The sequence below is a fragment of the Dryas octopetala genome, chromosome 3 (assembly GCF_963921425.1).
Source record: "Dryas octopetala chromosome 3, drDryOcto1.1, whole genome shotgun sequence".
NCBI classification, from domain to species: domain Eukaryota; kingdom Viridiplantae; phylum Streptophyta; class Magnoliopsida; order Rosales; family Rosaceae; genus Dryas; species Dryas octopetala.
This window is the reverse complement of record NC_141368.1, coordinates 20,169,351-20,185,073: the sequence shown is the minus strand read 5'-3', so window position 1 is coordinate 20,185,073 and position 15,723 is coordinate 20,169,351. Positions and strand designations below refer to the sequence as shown.

The 15,723-nt window shown below is 35.4% G+C and overlaps 1 protein-coding gene across 2 annotated transcripts; it reads left to right on the top strand.

Annotated features, from left to right (window-relative positions):
- Positions 1 to 5,469: 5,469 nt before the first annotated feature.
- On the top strand, positions 5,470 to 14,850 carry LOC147291682 (pentatricopeptide repeat-containing protein At1g76280-like). 2 transcript variants are annotated; one of them, XM_086237870.1, is made up of 15 exons: positions 5,470 to 6,445; positions 6,558 to 6,618; positions 6,852 to 6,909; positions 7,323 to 7,516; positions 8,036 to 8,143; positions 8,404 to 8,586; positions 9,273 to 9,794; positions 10,141 to 10,236; positions 10,370 to 10,543; positions 11,023 to 11,250; positions 12,374 to 12,517; positions 12,623 to 12,811; positions 13,589 to 13,708; positions 13,885 to 14,022; positions 14,105 to 14,269. In XM_086237870.1, exons 1-15 carry the CDS (start codon positions 6,432 to 6,434, stop codon positions 14,129 to 14,131), a joined length of 2,256 nt encoding a protein of 751 aa, XP_086093996.1. In that variant the 5' UTR covers positions 5,470 to 6,431; the 3' UTR covers positions 14,132 to 14,269. The 2 variants fall into 2 exon arrangements, with proteins under 2 accessions (XP_086093996.1, XP_086093995.1); XM_086237869.1 differs by having other exon boundaries at positions 13,885 to 14,850.
- The last annotated feature ends 873 nt before the right edge of the window (positions 14,851 to 15,723 follow it).

The window sequence follows — 15,723 nt, the reverse complement described above, 5'->3', positions numbered from 1 at the left end:
AGAACAATCCTAGGGGTGGTTTGTGACTTGTGCAAACTGAAAACTTAGGCAAAAAAGCATTAAAATTGAAAATGATAGTTTTATGCAAAATTGGGGTTTTAAAAAGATCAAATGAGTAGTATATGCTCTACCAATCTTATAAAATTATAACAAAATAATTTGAACAAGATTTTTCACAAGCAGTTAAGAGATACATTGACACTCATGCATAAAATATTTCAAAGCATTTGGAGTTATGCAAGTAGGCTTTTCGAAGAGAAAACTCACACCAGAAAACTGATTTCTGCATATTTACTATTCATACAGTCAAAATGCTATCTTTGTGTATATTGAATCAAATCAAGTAAGACTAGTTGGAATAGTTTTGAACACAACCCTACAACCTACTGTAACAATTTCAAATCAAAATTCCAAGTGTAGTAAAATTCGTGCACAAAAACCTAAGGTTCCTATATTGAAAATTCTGCATAAAGTTGCAGATTCTTTGTGCATCTTTAAAAAATCATAAGTGACTCAAAACATATGAGATTTGCATGAATTTATTTTTAGGGAAAAATTTTCAAACAGGACACCTACTTTGGGGTCAATCTTAGTTTAGGATTTGGGGTCAATCTTAGTTTAGGACACCAGTTTGGGTTTGTCTTAGTGTAGGACACATATTTAGGGTTTGTGTTAGTTTGGGACAATCCGTCAACTCCGTTAACTTTTCCGTCCAAAAAGGGATAATTTGGTCATTTTATATTTTTAAAACAAATAAAAACTGAAAAAAAACAAAAAAATTACAACTAAAAAACTAAAAAGATTAAAATTGAAAAAAAAACAAAAGAATTAAACTCTCTCTCTCTCTCTCTCTCTCTCTCTCTCTCTCTCTCTCTCGGGGCTGGGTGGGGGGGCTTGCGAAGGGGCGGGGCAGGCTGGGTTGGGGTGAAGGGGGGTGGTCGGGGAGGGGCTAGGTTGGGTTGGGGAGAGAGAGGCAGGGGTGGTTCTGGGTGGGGAAGAAGAAAGCGAGCAAGCGGGCGGGCGGGCGGGCGGGCGGGCGGGGAGGGGGGGGGCCTGGTGCTCGGTGGGGGGTGCAACGAGGGCTGGGGATGGGGGGAGGGGGTGCGATGGGGGCTGGGGCTAGGAAGTGTGATGGGGCTGGGGGTGGGGAGTGTGACGGGGCGGGGGCTGGGGGGAGGGGGCGAACCGGGTTGAGTTGGGGAGAGACAGGAAGGGGTGGTTTTGGGTGGGGAAGAAGAAAGCGGGCAGGGGGGGGGGGCTGGTGCTGGGTGAGGGGTGCGACGGGGGCCGGGGCTGGGGGGAGGGGGTGCGATGGGGGCTAGGGGTGGAGGGTGTGACGGGGCCGGGGCGGGGGCGGAGGCTGGGGGGAGGGGGGTGAACCAGATCTATTGCATCTTTTTTTTTTTTTTTTTTTTTGCTTTTTTTTTTTTTGTTATTAGTTTTAATCTATTTTAAATTAATTTTTAGTTTTAAACTTTTTAATGATTTTTTTAGTTTTTTTTTCTTTTTTCTTTAATTTTTATTTGTTTTAAAAATATAAAATAATCAAATTATCTCTTTTTTGACGGAAAAGTTAACGGAGTTGACGGATTGTCCTAAACTAACACAAACCCTAAATATGTGTCCTACACTAAGACAAACTCAAACTGGTGTCCTAAACTAAGATTGACCCCAAAATAAGTGTCCTGTTTGAAAACTTATCCCTTATTTTTACATACTAAAACAGTTTTATCAAAATCATTATAGATCATTATAGAGTGGTACAAAATTTGAAAACAAGGCATCAATGTCAGTAGGAAGAAAGATGACCAAACAAAGTTTAAAACATAAAACCCTATGGTCTTTTTGAGATGCACTTAACCCTAGCCAAACATTCATCATCCTAAACCTAGAAAATAACATTCAAAGACTTAAAATATGGGGTATGAGGTTTCTTACCAAGATTTGCCCTCGAAACTAGTGATTGCACCTTTGTTCCCCTTCTTCTTTTGAATACTTCAAGTTCCTCTCTCTCTCTCTCTCTCTCTCTCTCTCTCTCTCTCTCTCTCTCCCTCTCTTTCTCTTTTTAAACTCAGAATTAACTGTAGGAGAGTTGTCTAAAATAGGTTTGGTTCTTATAAAAGATGTTATAGCCGTTTAGAGGGAAAACTGAAGAGTCACATCTTCAAGTCTTAGTTTTTACGTGAAAATGAATTTAAGGCTGGTTGTCAAGGCTTTTAGTTTCCCAAGAGGGCTTTGGTTGACTGGCCAATCCCTTGAGGTCTTTTTAAATGAGTGATTAGCCTAATGGACTAGACTTAACAGCCCATTACCATATCTATGACCATTACTTGCTTAGCCCTTTTAAAATAAAAGCCATCATTGCATTTTTCTTCTTTTATTTCATCTAATCCACAATCACACTCCTCCTCCAGCCCTAGTTATGATCACTAATCCATGCTTGGTTATCTATTTTATCTCTTACTCAAGTAACCTAGAGTTCTAGCCCTTTGTGGTCTAGGTTGGTCAACTTTAGGGTTTCAAAGTCAAACCTCAACCCTTTGATATTCATAGTCGGTAAATCTATCCCAAATTAACTAGGAGAATAGATCACATGGTGGCACATGCATATCCATGCATGTAATCCGAAATTGATACTCAAGAAACTTAAACAAATTTGTTTGGTTCCAAAATCTAAAGAGGTGTGCACGTTTATTAAACTAATCAACTTCACATTGTCAAAACACACTTGAGTACTCATGTAATATGAAAATATCACTTGAGTATCTCCTTAATCCTGATCAAACTGAGTAATCCAACAAATAGGGGTTTGCATAGCAATTTAGGAAAATATTTAGTTATATAAGTGCAAGCATACTTATAACTTAAAAATATCATTTTTCATGCATAAACATTAAATTATAAAGAAAGCTATTATAAAACCATAATGTGGAGTAAATCCATTCTTTGTGTTCCAAAAGATACCAATTAGTTCTAAACTAATGTAGTTAACCTAGTAACATTCTTAACCCAAAATTATTAAAATTTGGGGTGTTACACTAAAGAATAGAATGACTCATTATTTACTTCATTTGTTTTGAATCTTATAATTTGGTTTTTGGTACATTAATAGGTTTTTTTTAATAACCTTACTTTGGATTTCCATTTATAAAAGTTGTCTAACTTTGAACATTTCAAAGCAAGGGTCTGCTTTTCATTTTTATCAATTATATTTCAACTACTAAACCCAAGGAGTGTAATTTCGATTTCGAGGAAATTTTCGATGGAAATTTCGACGGAAATTTTCGTGGAAATTTCGATTAAAATTTCGATTTCGATAAAATTAGACAAAAACGACGGAAATTACTATCAAAATACGGAAATTTTGAATGAAACTTGACCATATGTTTATTTAATATATTATTTACTATATAGATAAAAAATATTGAAGAAACCAAATTATATAGTAGGTTTTATGTGATAAAAGGTGAATATAATGCGCGCTGGATGCAAATACTATTAGAAAAATGGGTCACTGATTAATAATTATATAAATAACACCTCATACTCTAAACCCTAAACTATATACCCTCTATATACCATATATCATGTAAGGTTATAACCCTCCATATACCCTATACCATGTAAGGCTATACCCTCTATATACCCTATAAGGCTATACTCTCTATATACCCTATACCATATATTATTAAATTTACTCAACCTTACCTTCTAAACCATAAACCATCAACAATAAAGCACTCTCTAAACCCTAAATTATATTAAACTTATATACTTACAAACTTATATAAAATTATAAACTTAAATACTCCATAGTGATATTTAGTTTATAAACTTATATAAAATTACTAAACCCATATTATAGTTTTTCTTAAAAAAAAAAAAAGAGAAAAAAATCATATTATAGTTTATATTGTTTAAAACTTTTAATTAGGTTTTATTACATTTTTAATACCCTAATGTCTGACAAAAAAACATATTTAAATATTTAAATCAAATTTGGCAAAGCAGCAGCCTATTTGCACTCCCCTACTCCCCAAAACACATCCTGCACTGAGTGCACTCTCCTCTATTTTTTTATTTTATTTTATTTACTTGCATAGTTGCATCTCTGCTGACCTTGCATCTCCGCTGGGAACAAAAAGTGAATGGCGGAGCCTTTCCCTTCGAATCGCCGTCGTTGCAGATCGGATGACCAAATTGAAGGTGCCAAGGGACTCGCTGTGCCGAGGGGGTGAGAACCCAGAGGGTTCGGCGCCGAGACATGCATGGCCGCAAACGACTCAACGCCACCGCGATCCTCCACTGCAATCTGCCCAAAAACGCCGGCGTGGCTGGCTTTTGAAGCTGATGAAGACCAGGAGAAGGGAGAGGGGAGGAAGGCGCTCCCTTTGCAGTGGAGATCGCCAGCCAAACTCACCGGAGAAAGAGAGTTGCAGAGAGTCGGGGAAGAGAAAGATATAGGTGGGCTTTGTGACTTCGGTAAGTTACACCGAAATTTCGCCAAATTTCGCCCAAATTTCGACGAAATTTGGAGAAATTTTACAAAAACATACTGGCTCTATCATCGAAATTTCGGGCGAAATTTAAGCGAAATTTCGCCGAAATTTTTACGAAAAATAAGGGATATGTGATAAAATTTCGGTATCCAAAAAAAACGAAAATTTCGGCGAAATTTTCGAAATTTCATTCCTTGACTAAACCTAAGGAGCTCACCATTTTGGTAAAGCTTTCATGACTGCATCTACTCTTACTTATATTATAAAAAGAAAAATTTTCACTCTGATTACAAGGTATTTGTTTGCTAATTTGCTTTACATTGATTATTGGCTTTGAGATGATATTATCTCAAGGTTGATAACCAATGTGGCTTGCCACATGCTCAAAGTGATAGACTCCACTTTGAGGTGTAACACTAACTTTTTCAATTTTGTCAATTGAAGTTATTCCGTCAATTTACACATTTTTCATCCAAAGCTCTATTTATTGAGGGATAATCAACCTAAATTTAGCGAGAAATGAAGGAGGAAAAAATGGTGCATAAATCTAAATGGAATAAACAATTTTGCCCTTAAAAAGGACCCTACGTGATTAACATATGGTGCTATGCTAATGGAAATTTAAATGAAATATGTGTAAATCGACGGAATAACCTCAATTTACAAAATTAAAAAAGACAAAGTACTTACAATTCCAAATTAAAAAGTCTGAACAGCAAATTGATATCTAGGAGCCACAATATATAAATCTCTATTGCAGCCCCTCGCCAACATCAACGTGTCTTTCTTCTTTTTATTTTGTTCACTTCCAGTTAACTCCTAAAGTTAACTAATATATAAATATGTATATGTAAAACAACCAATTAGCCATATGTTTGGCTATCAATGCTTAGAAAAAGCACCCAGCAAAACTTTTCCTAACTTTTCCCATCTTTTCTTCCTCTCAACATTACAAGCCAACTATTTTATATTTTCCAAAAAAACTCATTCTCTCTTCCAGGTCGGCACCTTACCATTCAATCCCTTCGTTTTCTTTTCTTCACCACCAAAACCCATCTCTACTCCATAGCCGACAACAGCCATCACCCTCTTTTCTTCTTCTTTATTTATATTTTCTATTACAGACCAATACCCAGCCACCTGTTCAATTTGACTTCCTAACTGAAACAAACCAAAACCCAACATCATTTACTTGGTTAGTCAAACCCAAACACCCTGCAACCTTCCCACCTGCGATCAACTAGCTTAAAGCTCGAAGTCAGCCTAAGCCAATATCCTTAGAACCAACCCAATTGCTCCGACCAATCTCAGTCGACACTTCAATCTTGACAACCAATTGGCGTGAACTCTATACACACAGCTTGGACTGATTATTTTGGGTGTGTTTGATCAACTAGCATTCAGCCACCTCCACCCAAATAACAGGCACTACACGTGTTTGATGAAATGCTCCAACCAAGTGAGTTGTCTCAAATGTCACCCAACATTTAGGCAGCCCGATCAATAATGATACATTCACTTTAATACAAAAAATTACTCCGGTTGGTGACAAATTTAAGCCCAAACAACTCTCATCTTTAAAAGACCCAGATTACACATACCCCCTTCCAAAGTTGCAATCAGACCCACCTCAATTCCAAAGCCAAAACCCCCAAATGAATTTTTATAAATATTATTTGAGGGAAAATGCAAGGTTTGTAGATGTGGCAACCAAATTGGTAGAGGATGCAGGTTCTTCCTCTATTATCTGAACCCACCACCACCCACAGACCCCACAATCCCCAAAATCATCCCATCATCCCATCACCCAAAGAACCACGTCACGCCGTCACTGCCCACCTCCAGATATTGCCGGACGGTAACGTCATTCCCACTGTGTCTTCGCCACTGACAATGAACGCTAGGGTTTGCACTTGAGGGAGTTCTAAAATCATGCACAGACCTCTGTAAGTCCACTGTAGTCCAACAAATATATGTATATATATATATATATATACACAACGTCCTCATGTTTGGCTCACTAACATGGCCTTCATCACATTGCTACTTGTTTTACAGAGCGAGGCTTCCATTGCGTTCAATTGCAGACTCCTTTTGCCAATCAAAACCACAATACCATGTATGTATGTATGTATGTAGTTCACACACACATATATAGCTATTTTTTCCTTGTCTGTTTTGTTGTTGTGGAAATTTTGCTAGCAAGTTAATTTATAAGTTCCTTTCCGAAAAAAGGTAGTTATAATTCGAATTTTAGTTCGTAACTAAGCAAAAGAATGGAATTAGAATTAGAATTATAATTTTCTTCTCTTATTTTCTTATTATTTCTACTCATTAGTGTTTTTGTTATAGGGACGAAGAATTGTTTCTGACAAACTGGACTATTCTCGAACTCTTACAACCTCAAATGGTAATATTTCACAACCCATCTACTGTGTTATAGATATGTAAGTTACTAGGCTGCACGTGACTTTTATTATTTCCATAGTCAAATCAAAGCTTCAATTGCAATTATTTAAAGTTCTTGGAAAAAGAACGGAAATTTTTTTAAGTTGGCATCACATATCTTTCTTCGCCTTTTTTTAACCCTGGTTTATCGTGAAGTAGGATACATGTGCATACCGACTGCTTTATGTTTCTAAAGTGTCTGAAAGAATGAATCTTTGGTTAGTCGTCAGGTGTGCACGTGCATGTTTGCATGTTCTGTGTTCATGGAAATATACCTATGCAGAAGAATTTAGCTGCTTTCGAATGAGCTTAACAATGTGGATGATCAATATGGAAGTCCATTTTCTGAATTTGAGTGCAAGGTTATAAATGCAGGTCATGATGTTTTGTGGCACGGAGCAGAATCAACTACAAGGTCCATGCAGATGCAAATTGTTGATGCACTACGTTTGGGTGACAGAAGCAAAGCTTCCAATCTGCTTTTGAATCTTAGCCATGGGAACCACTCATTAAGAGCTGATGATTTCATTTATATTCTTAATTACTGTGCGAGGTCACCTGATCCATTGGTAAGCTGAAGAACATGAAATTTAGTTGAGACACACGTGTGTGTTTATATTGTCTGATTCTACTAAATATTGGTTACATTATCTAGGAAGGATGACTTGATTTATTATTTGTTTATTAATCACATGTCATTTAATCTAAATGTTTGACATACATAGGGTCAAATCTCACATATGTGTTATTTAGCTTAGAAAATGACAATTAATGCGTTTGAGTAGTTGATATTTATGCCTGATTAAGATAATCTGAAGTGTATCATAGGAAAACTTGCCAACTTATGTATACATAATTCTTGTTATATTCATAGGTAGGATCACATTGTTAACTTTGTGAAAATGCAATGCTTGTAATTGTTCCATCCTGCCCCTTGATTTGCTTCAGTTAGGCCATTCTGGAGGTAAAGATGGCATCCTCCTATTTTTCGAGATGCAATAGTTGCTCTTATAGGTACTCTGTTTTCAACATTCCAAGTGTCTTATATGGATTGTAACATTTATGGTAGTTGTTTCTTTTTCATGCAGTTTGTCATGGAGACTTGGAGAATAATGGATGAAAAAGAGATTAGCCTGAATAACATATGCTCCTTGCTTATGATGCGAGCTCTATGTAAAGGAGGATACTTGGAGGAGGTACGATTCATACTATATACTTAAAACAGTATTATCTAGCTAGCTTAGTCAGTTTGTAATAGTATGATTATCTTGTTAGGATTACCGTGGTATTATAACTGTAGTTATTGAACTCTCAGAACCACCCTTAAGATGAAATCATATTTGTACTGTAATATTTTGTTAGCTGCTGTTAGGATTAGCTTAAAATATTCTTCTTTCTGTTCTTTGATCAGGCCCTTAACTTAATATATTCTTATGTCTTCCTATTCTTTGATCAGTCCCTTAACTTGATAAATTTCCTTGGAGAAAGTCATGACATCTATCCTGTTCTACCTATCTACAACAATTTCTTGAGGGCTTGTGCCAAAATGCGAAGTATAATAAATGCGAATAAGTGTTTGGACTTGATGGAGCGTCAAATGGTGGGGAAGAATGAAATTACATATTCAGAGCTGCTCAAGGTGTGTAAAGCAAATATTTTTGTATTGCGCTGTTTAAATATCTTTGTGTACCTCTTTTCAAGCACACAAAGCGTTTGACTTATCACTGTTGCATTTTTTTCTTTTCTTTTATAATGAAAAAATGTTTGGGCTTCACTTTTGCTATAATCTCTGTAAGAAAAATAACATGTTCAGATTACTATTAATCTCCTGCTCTGTTGCTTCAAATGATCCGTGTTGCGATGTTTCAAAGTGTTTGTAAGGGGATAAAAATATCAGTTTCAATTTCTAATGGAAGCCCTATTTATAACTTTTTAATTGATCAGTAATTGTGAATATAATGCCCTAGTTTCCCTAGATACTGAGAACTATCCTGTTTTATTGACAATTTTGTTTTTGATGATGATGATGTGATGCTCTCTTGAATTTTTGCAATGCCAAGATTTAACATAAGAAGGGTATTTTTCACATCAAATTTCAGGGTTGGAAGTGATTGAATTGATGATGTTTGTACTGTTTGATTGCATAGGTTATGTTTCTGGATGATTTAGCCACAGGCTTTATCATTTTTCCCTGACCATATATGGTGATATGACTAGTTTTCCTTGTAGTTCACCATGCATTTGTGAAATATTGACAGTGGAACCTAGTTATTCTAAACTCAATTGTTTCAAATGATAGTTATTTGGTATTTTCATTGCTTTTAGCTTGCAGTTTGGCAGCAAAACCTGTCTGCAGCCCATGAAATTTGGAAGGACTATGTCAAACACTATAGTCTGAGCATTATCCCTCTACGAAAGTTTATTTGGTCCTTTACTAGGTTGGGAGATTTAAAATCTGCATATGAGACATTGCAATATATGGTGGCTTTAGCCATCAGGGGAAACACTTGTGTTAATGCAAATACTGAAGGAAAGTTGTATTCTTCAAGATTGGACATTCCAATACCTTCAAACTGTGAATTAAGCTTGAAGAAACTTGATTTAGAGGAGAATGAACATTCTGCTCCTTCCATATGCTCTAAGATTTTGGATGGCCATGCTGTTAGTTCAGATCAATGCACTACTTTTGGCTTGGGAGATGGAGAAGTTGAGAAAGTTCAAATAAATTTGTTTAATGCACATATGAGCAAGCCCATCATGAAGGTTTTGAGATGGTCATTCAGTGATGTGATTCATGCTTGTGCAAAATTAAGAAATGATGGCCTGGCAGAGCAGTTAGTCCTCCAGGTATGATAACCTGTCTATTTAATCATGTGTTGGTTCTGTGTATATCATATGATACAAAAATGATATAATGTCTGGAATTTCTCTCTTTATAAGCCAATCTTAAATGTGATGAAGGTTATGTTAAATGTGATTCTTGTTTGGAGAACTATGTAATTATAGGCTTCAGAAGTTCGATTTCAGTTTTTGGAATCATTTATGCCATTTATGTTTCTTTTGGTCATGATTTCATAGATTTCTATTATCCATTATAATTATGTGATTCTATATCCTTCCCTTTTTTTTTTTTGATATGTACTTGGTTCAGATATCATCTTATGACATACTAAAGGGGCCCATTTTCGTCTAGATGCAAAATTTTGGGTTGCAACCATCAAGCCATACATATGATGGCTTTGTCAGAGCAGTTGTTCCTCAGAGAGGTTTCAGTAGTGGCATGGAAATTGTAAGTTATATTAGTTTATTGTATATGCCAATCATCTTTGCAGAACTGATCTTTTATTTGCTGGAAATGTATTTTGTTCATTTTTTTTTTTTTTAATGTGGAGATGTTTGGAAAATTTGTTATCCTTCTGCAGTTAAAAATTATGCAGCAGAGAAATTTGAAGCCATATGATTCCACTCTTGCATCCCTTTCTATAGGTTGCAGCAATGTTCTAGAATTGGATTTAGCTGAGGCTCTGCTGGATCAAATATCTCAATGTTCATCTCCATATCCTTTTAATGCTTTTCTTGCAGCATGTGACACACTGGTGAGTTGATATTTTATAGAACTGCATTCTCATATCAGAATTATTTTCTTTTCTGTGGCCTCATTAATTAGGACTTATAAAATTATAAAACTGAATTCCATCACACATGGGTAGTCTATGATGTAGGATACTGAGCATTCAAACCCTGGTCCCTAAACTTTTTGAATATTGTAGATGGTAGGAAGAACTTTGTGCAAGTTATCTTTTATACTTGCTGTGATAGTTAATGGGTTTATTTGGCTCTAATAATAGGATTACGTGACATGAGCATATCAAAACGTATTTATGCTAGCAGAGAGGGCAGCATGATAGAAGTATCAATGAGGATTTGTTTTTCTATTTTCTATATTTTGATCTCGTTATAAAATTTTCATCTGTTCTGTGCTCAGTTGAAATTCTCCGGCACTTGCAAGCTTTTTTCATTTTTTATTATTACTTTTTTTCCTATCAATTCAAATATTGTTGCATGAACTATGCAGGATCAACCAGAACGAGCGGTGCGGATGTTGGCTAAAATGAAACAAATAAAAGTGATGCCAAATATCAAGACGTACGAGCTGCTGTTTTCGTTATTTGGTAACGTAAATGCCCCATATGAAGAGGGCAACATGTTGTCACAGGTGGATTCTGCTAAACGGATTAATGCTATTGAAATGGATATGGCGAAATATGGTATTCAGCACAGTTATTTATCAATGCAGAACTTGGTAACTCCTAGCCTCATGTATCTCCTTCCTTTTAATGGAGAATGAAAGGGAATTAATTTTTGAAGCAGAGACTTAAGTTTTACCTTTAACCACTTGAGTTTGCATTTCTTCTATATTCTAATAATCTGATGATAGAACAAAGCATTTACTAAGTGAACTTGTATACACCAATATTGATAAGTGGAATAGCCGCCCTTGATTGACAAGGGTTTGGGTATGTACATGGTGAGGGCAAATGGAATTTGTGTTCTGCCTCTACTATTTGATATAAGAATGTGTTAGCATTCTCTTTTTCTTTTCTTCTGTTTTTTTTTTTGGAAAAACAAAATCGAGTTTGTTTTTGAGTTACCGATTTTTTGACATTGAGTGGCTCCTTAGTGTCTGGTACATTCTAGATGTTTTATTTCAACACTGCATTAGACCAATGAATAAGCTTGAATCTTAATTAAACATGGTACATAGTTTTATTCTTGGAAATCTTAAGAACATCAGCATCTGATAACTGAACAACATAATTATGTAATTTTATCAAATAATATAGGTAAGATACTACAGCTTCTCTATTGCATCACGAAGGTATAAGGAGCTTGATACTTGATCTTTCATCTATTGAAGCTGTTAGTGAGTCGCTTGCAGCTAAGGAGAAAAGGAACTATGAATTTTGTGATAAAATTTATTTGCTATAGTCAAATCTTGTAGTAGTGTACATACAACACTAGGTGCCCTATTATTTAACAAAGTGCAGCATATGCATCATTATTTTTTTTGGGCCTATTGTCTCCATGCCGCTTAGGCCTGGTATCTGTAGTTCTCTCCTTGAACTCACATATCAAAGTTTGTGGAACAAGATTTACAAAGAGAAAGGACATCACCCACAGAAGGCAGAGAAATTGTAGTACTAAAAAATGTTCATTGTGCAATGTTTAATTGAAAAACAGTTAAACTCATTTTCTTTGCACCAGCCTTCTTTCTGCAATTTCCACCACAGAGACTACATTTTTTTTTCCTTTTATAAAATCCTACTCTAGCATTCATTCCTTTTTTTTTTTTTTTTTTTTTTTTTCTTTTTTTCTCTGTCCCACCAGCCTTATCTATGGCATTCATCCTTTTTTCTTTTTTCCAGTTGAAAGCCCTGGGAGCAGAGGGGATGATAAGAGAGCTGATCCAGTATTTACATGTGGCGGAGAATCTTTTTGGTCGTAATAACATTTATCTGGGAACACCTATCTACAATACAGTGTTGCATTCACTTGTTGAGGCTAAGGAAGTAGGTGCTTCCAACACCATTGTTTTTTCTTTCATTTGCAACTTAATGACATCTGGAGTATTTGACTAGTGTTTATCTACTTTGTGTGTTTCTGTTTACATGCAGAGTCGAATGGCAATTAAGATATTTAAAAATATGAAGTCATTTGGTTTCCCAGCAGATGCTGCGACTTATCATATAATGATTGATTGTTGTAGCATTCTAAGATGTTACAGATCTGCTAGTGCATTGGTTTCCATGATGTTGCGAGATGGCTTTTATCCATTAACAGTGACTTACACTGCTCTCATAAAGGTAGCTTTATTGTATTTTAATTGCTCAGTCTGAATTCTTATCCTTCTTAGGATACTGCTGCCAGTTATGTAGGTGATCAAAAGTGTAATTTGTCCAGCTCCTGATGTGCAAAGTAGTTGCATTTAAGTTCTGCATGATTCACATAAAAATCACCTCTCTACATCTTTCTTTCTTTTTTTTTTTTTTTTTTTTTTTTCCCAAGTAAGTGTTTGCAATATATGAATGCACTTCAGTTTGTTTCTACTTTTTGTCTGAGAATGCATTTCATTTTAATTTGATTCGATAAGCTATAGAAATTCTTTTATATCTCATTGTGATCTAATTGGGGCCAATATGTGACCACACCCTGAGAAAATTCTTCCTTGCCTTATAAGCACCATTAATAGAAGGTTAAGATATTTATATAAAGGTCATTTAAAAAAATAAAAAAAACTGGGTAATGAAAGATGCATATTTTTCTTAACTAAAAGTATAACTTTGAAAGTAAGTTTTTTTCTTTTACACACACACATTTAAATAAGAAATTGAAAGTAAGTTTCAATTATGAAGATGACCATAACATGAATAAGTAATCTAAAACTGATGATGAGGGAGAGGACTATAGTGTTAAAGAAAAAAGTCCTTAAAATGATGTAATTTTAATATGAAAAATAAAATAGAGATACATTCTTTAAAATGACGTAGTTTTAATAAGGGTATTTTTATCCTGTTTAGGGCATTCCTACTTCGTATGTAGTGTGTGTGGGTGATTATGTTGTGAGCCTATTTTTGTTTCAGATTCTGTTGGAAGATGATGATATTGATGAAGCATTGAATCTCTTGGATCAAGCCAGCTCAGAAGGGAATAAACTTGATGCTTTGTTATTTAATACCATTCTTCAAAAAGCCTGTGAAAAGGTATCTTATATCTACCCCTTACGCTTTTTCCATAGAGGTTTGAAGTAACAGTAAGATCAAAAAATAAGTGTGGTTCTTGATATAACATTATTTTATTGAGATCAACCCCAAAATCCGTATTTGTTGCTTGATTGATTAGTAATATCGATTCTTTTCTTCCCTGAAATAAATGCCAGGAAGTGATTGACTTAGTTGAATTTGTCGTTGAGTGGATGCACCAAGCAAAAATTCAGCCTGATCCAGCTACCTGCCATTTTGTTTTCTCTGCTTATGCCAACTATGGTTTTCACAACACAGCCATGGAAGCATTGCAGGTTCTGAGTATGCGTATGATATGTGATGAAGATGGTAGCTTTCCCAAAAAGACAGAATTTGAGAATGACTTTATCTTTGCAGAAGAAATGGAAGCTGAATCACAAATAGTACAGCTTTTTAAAGATTCTAAAGAAAACCTTGCTGTTGCCCTTTTGAATTTAAGATGGTGCGCCGTGCTTGGCTTCCCAATTTCTTGGTCACCTAATCAAAGCCCATGGGCCAGAAGACTCTCAACTAACTACACTGCCAGGAAAGGAGTCGCCTAATATAGGTGACACTGACTCAAGTGAAGTATCACTGTTTCTTTCTTTTTTTTTTTCTTTTTTTTTTTTTTGGGGTTGGGGGTGTCGTTCAAGGTATCCCAAGGCCTAAGGTGAGGGCGAGAGATGCATTGCTGGTTCAATAGCAGAAAAAACACCGATCAGTTCTTGATGAAGGCCACACTGCAGAGTTAAATAAAGCCACCGCAACTAACCAATGTTAAATTAAATGCACTAAGTAGGAAAGTTTGAGAAAATTAGGCTATAATTTGAGAAAATTAGGTGAGCAGAGCAGGGTTAGAACTTAATATTCCAGCAATTTCCTCTATATAATTCTTAGCTCGGTGGGGCAACGTGATGCCCTTATAGTTATTGGTTTCATTTTGTTAATTTGTAAGTTATTTCTTGTAGCCGTGTACATCTAAAAAGTGAAATCATGTGGCAGTTCTCTAAACAAGATTAACAGGGCCAAGGAGGCATGCTTTGGTTTTCAGCAATGGAAAAAAAGCATTGATGGACATTATTCTTATGTTTTTTTATTCTCTCTTACAGGAACAAGTTTGCGTTTACTGCTATTTTTGTTTGTCATTCTGCTTTTGTTAGCTAGGGTGCTAACTAGTAATACACGTGCCGAATAATCCACTGATGATAAGCATAGCAAAGCAAATGGCCTCTTTTCTCTTGTTCTTTCTGTCCCTGAACTGGGAAACCTGACCAATCTTTTAACTGAAACAAACGTTTCTTCTTTTATAAAACTGATTAGAAGACCCCAACAACTATATTTGTAATCTGATGATGGCCAATGGTACAGCAGCTTTAGAAGCACAGATGAGACAAGGAATTAATCAGTAATTTTGAAACGACAGATTTGTGGTATTGATTTGTTTTTGTTCTTTATTTTTTATGCCACGTTCTTGTTTCTCGTATTAATGCATTTTCGTTTCCATTTCTTTCAATCTCCGTGTATTATATTCATAGTTGCTTTTAATCTTGAAGTTAGTCTAGTCGGAGAAGTTCACATTGAATTTTATTATATCTTTATTGTTCATATTTTCTTTATTTTGCTTGGACGATTGCATCATTTTGTGCACAAGTTTGCAAATTAAAAGATCTATGAGAGAAGACATTATGTCCTGTAAAAAGACTACTAATTAACAATTTGAGATTTTAGAAAAGGCATAAGTTGTGATCAACGTCCTCTTGGATGTCAATCGCTTAGTCAATCACATAATGAAAAATTAAAGATAAATAATTAAAAGTACAAAAAAAAAAAAAAAAAAAAAAAGGCAGAAGAGAATAAAAGACTACATGGTTCAACATATTGGCAACATGCTTACATCAACGAAGAAAGACCATAACAAAAGTCCACTTGAAATGGAAAAGAATTCACTCAGACCTTAACTTTGTTATTTGATGCAAGGTGTAACCAGATGTCTAGAA

Excerpts from the sequence above, each read along its gene's own strand:
- LOC147291682 (XM_086237869.1), top strand. Across the intron at positions 7,517-8,035 it reads CGAGGTCACCTGATCCATTG|TTTGTCATGGAGACTTGGAG; the intron begins GTAAGCTGAAGA and ends TTTTTCATGCAG. Across the intron at positions 10,544-11,022 it reads TTGCAGCATGTGACACACTG|GATCAACCAGAACGAGCGGT; the intron begins GTGAGTTGATAT and ends TGAACTATGCAG.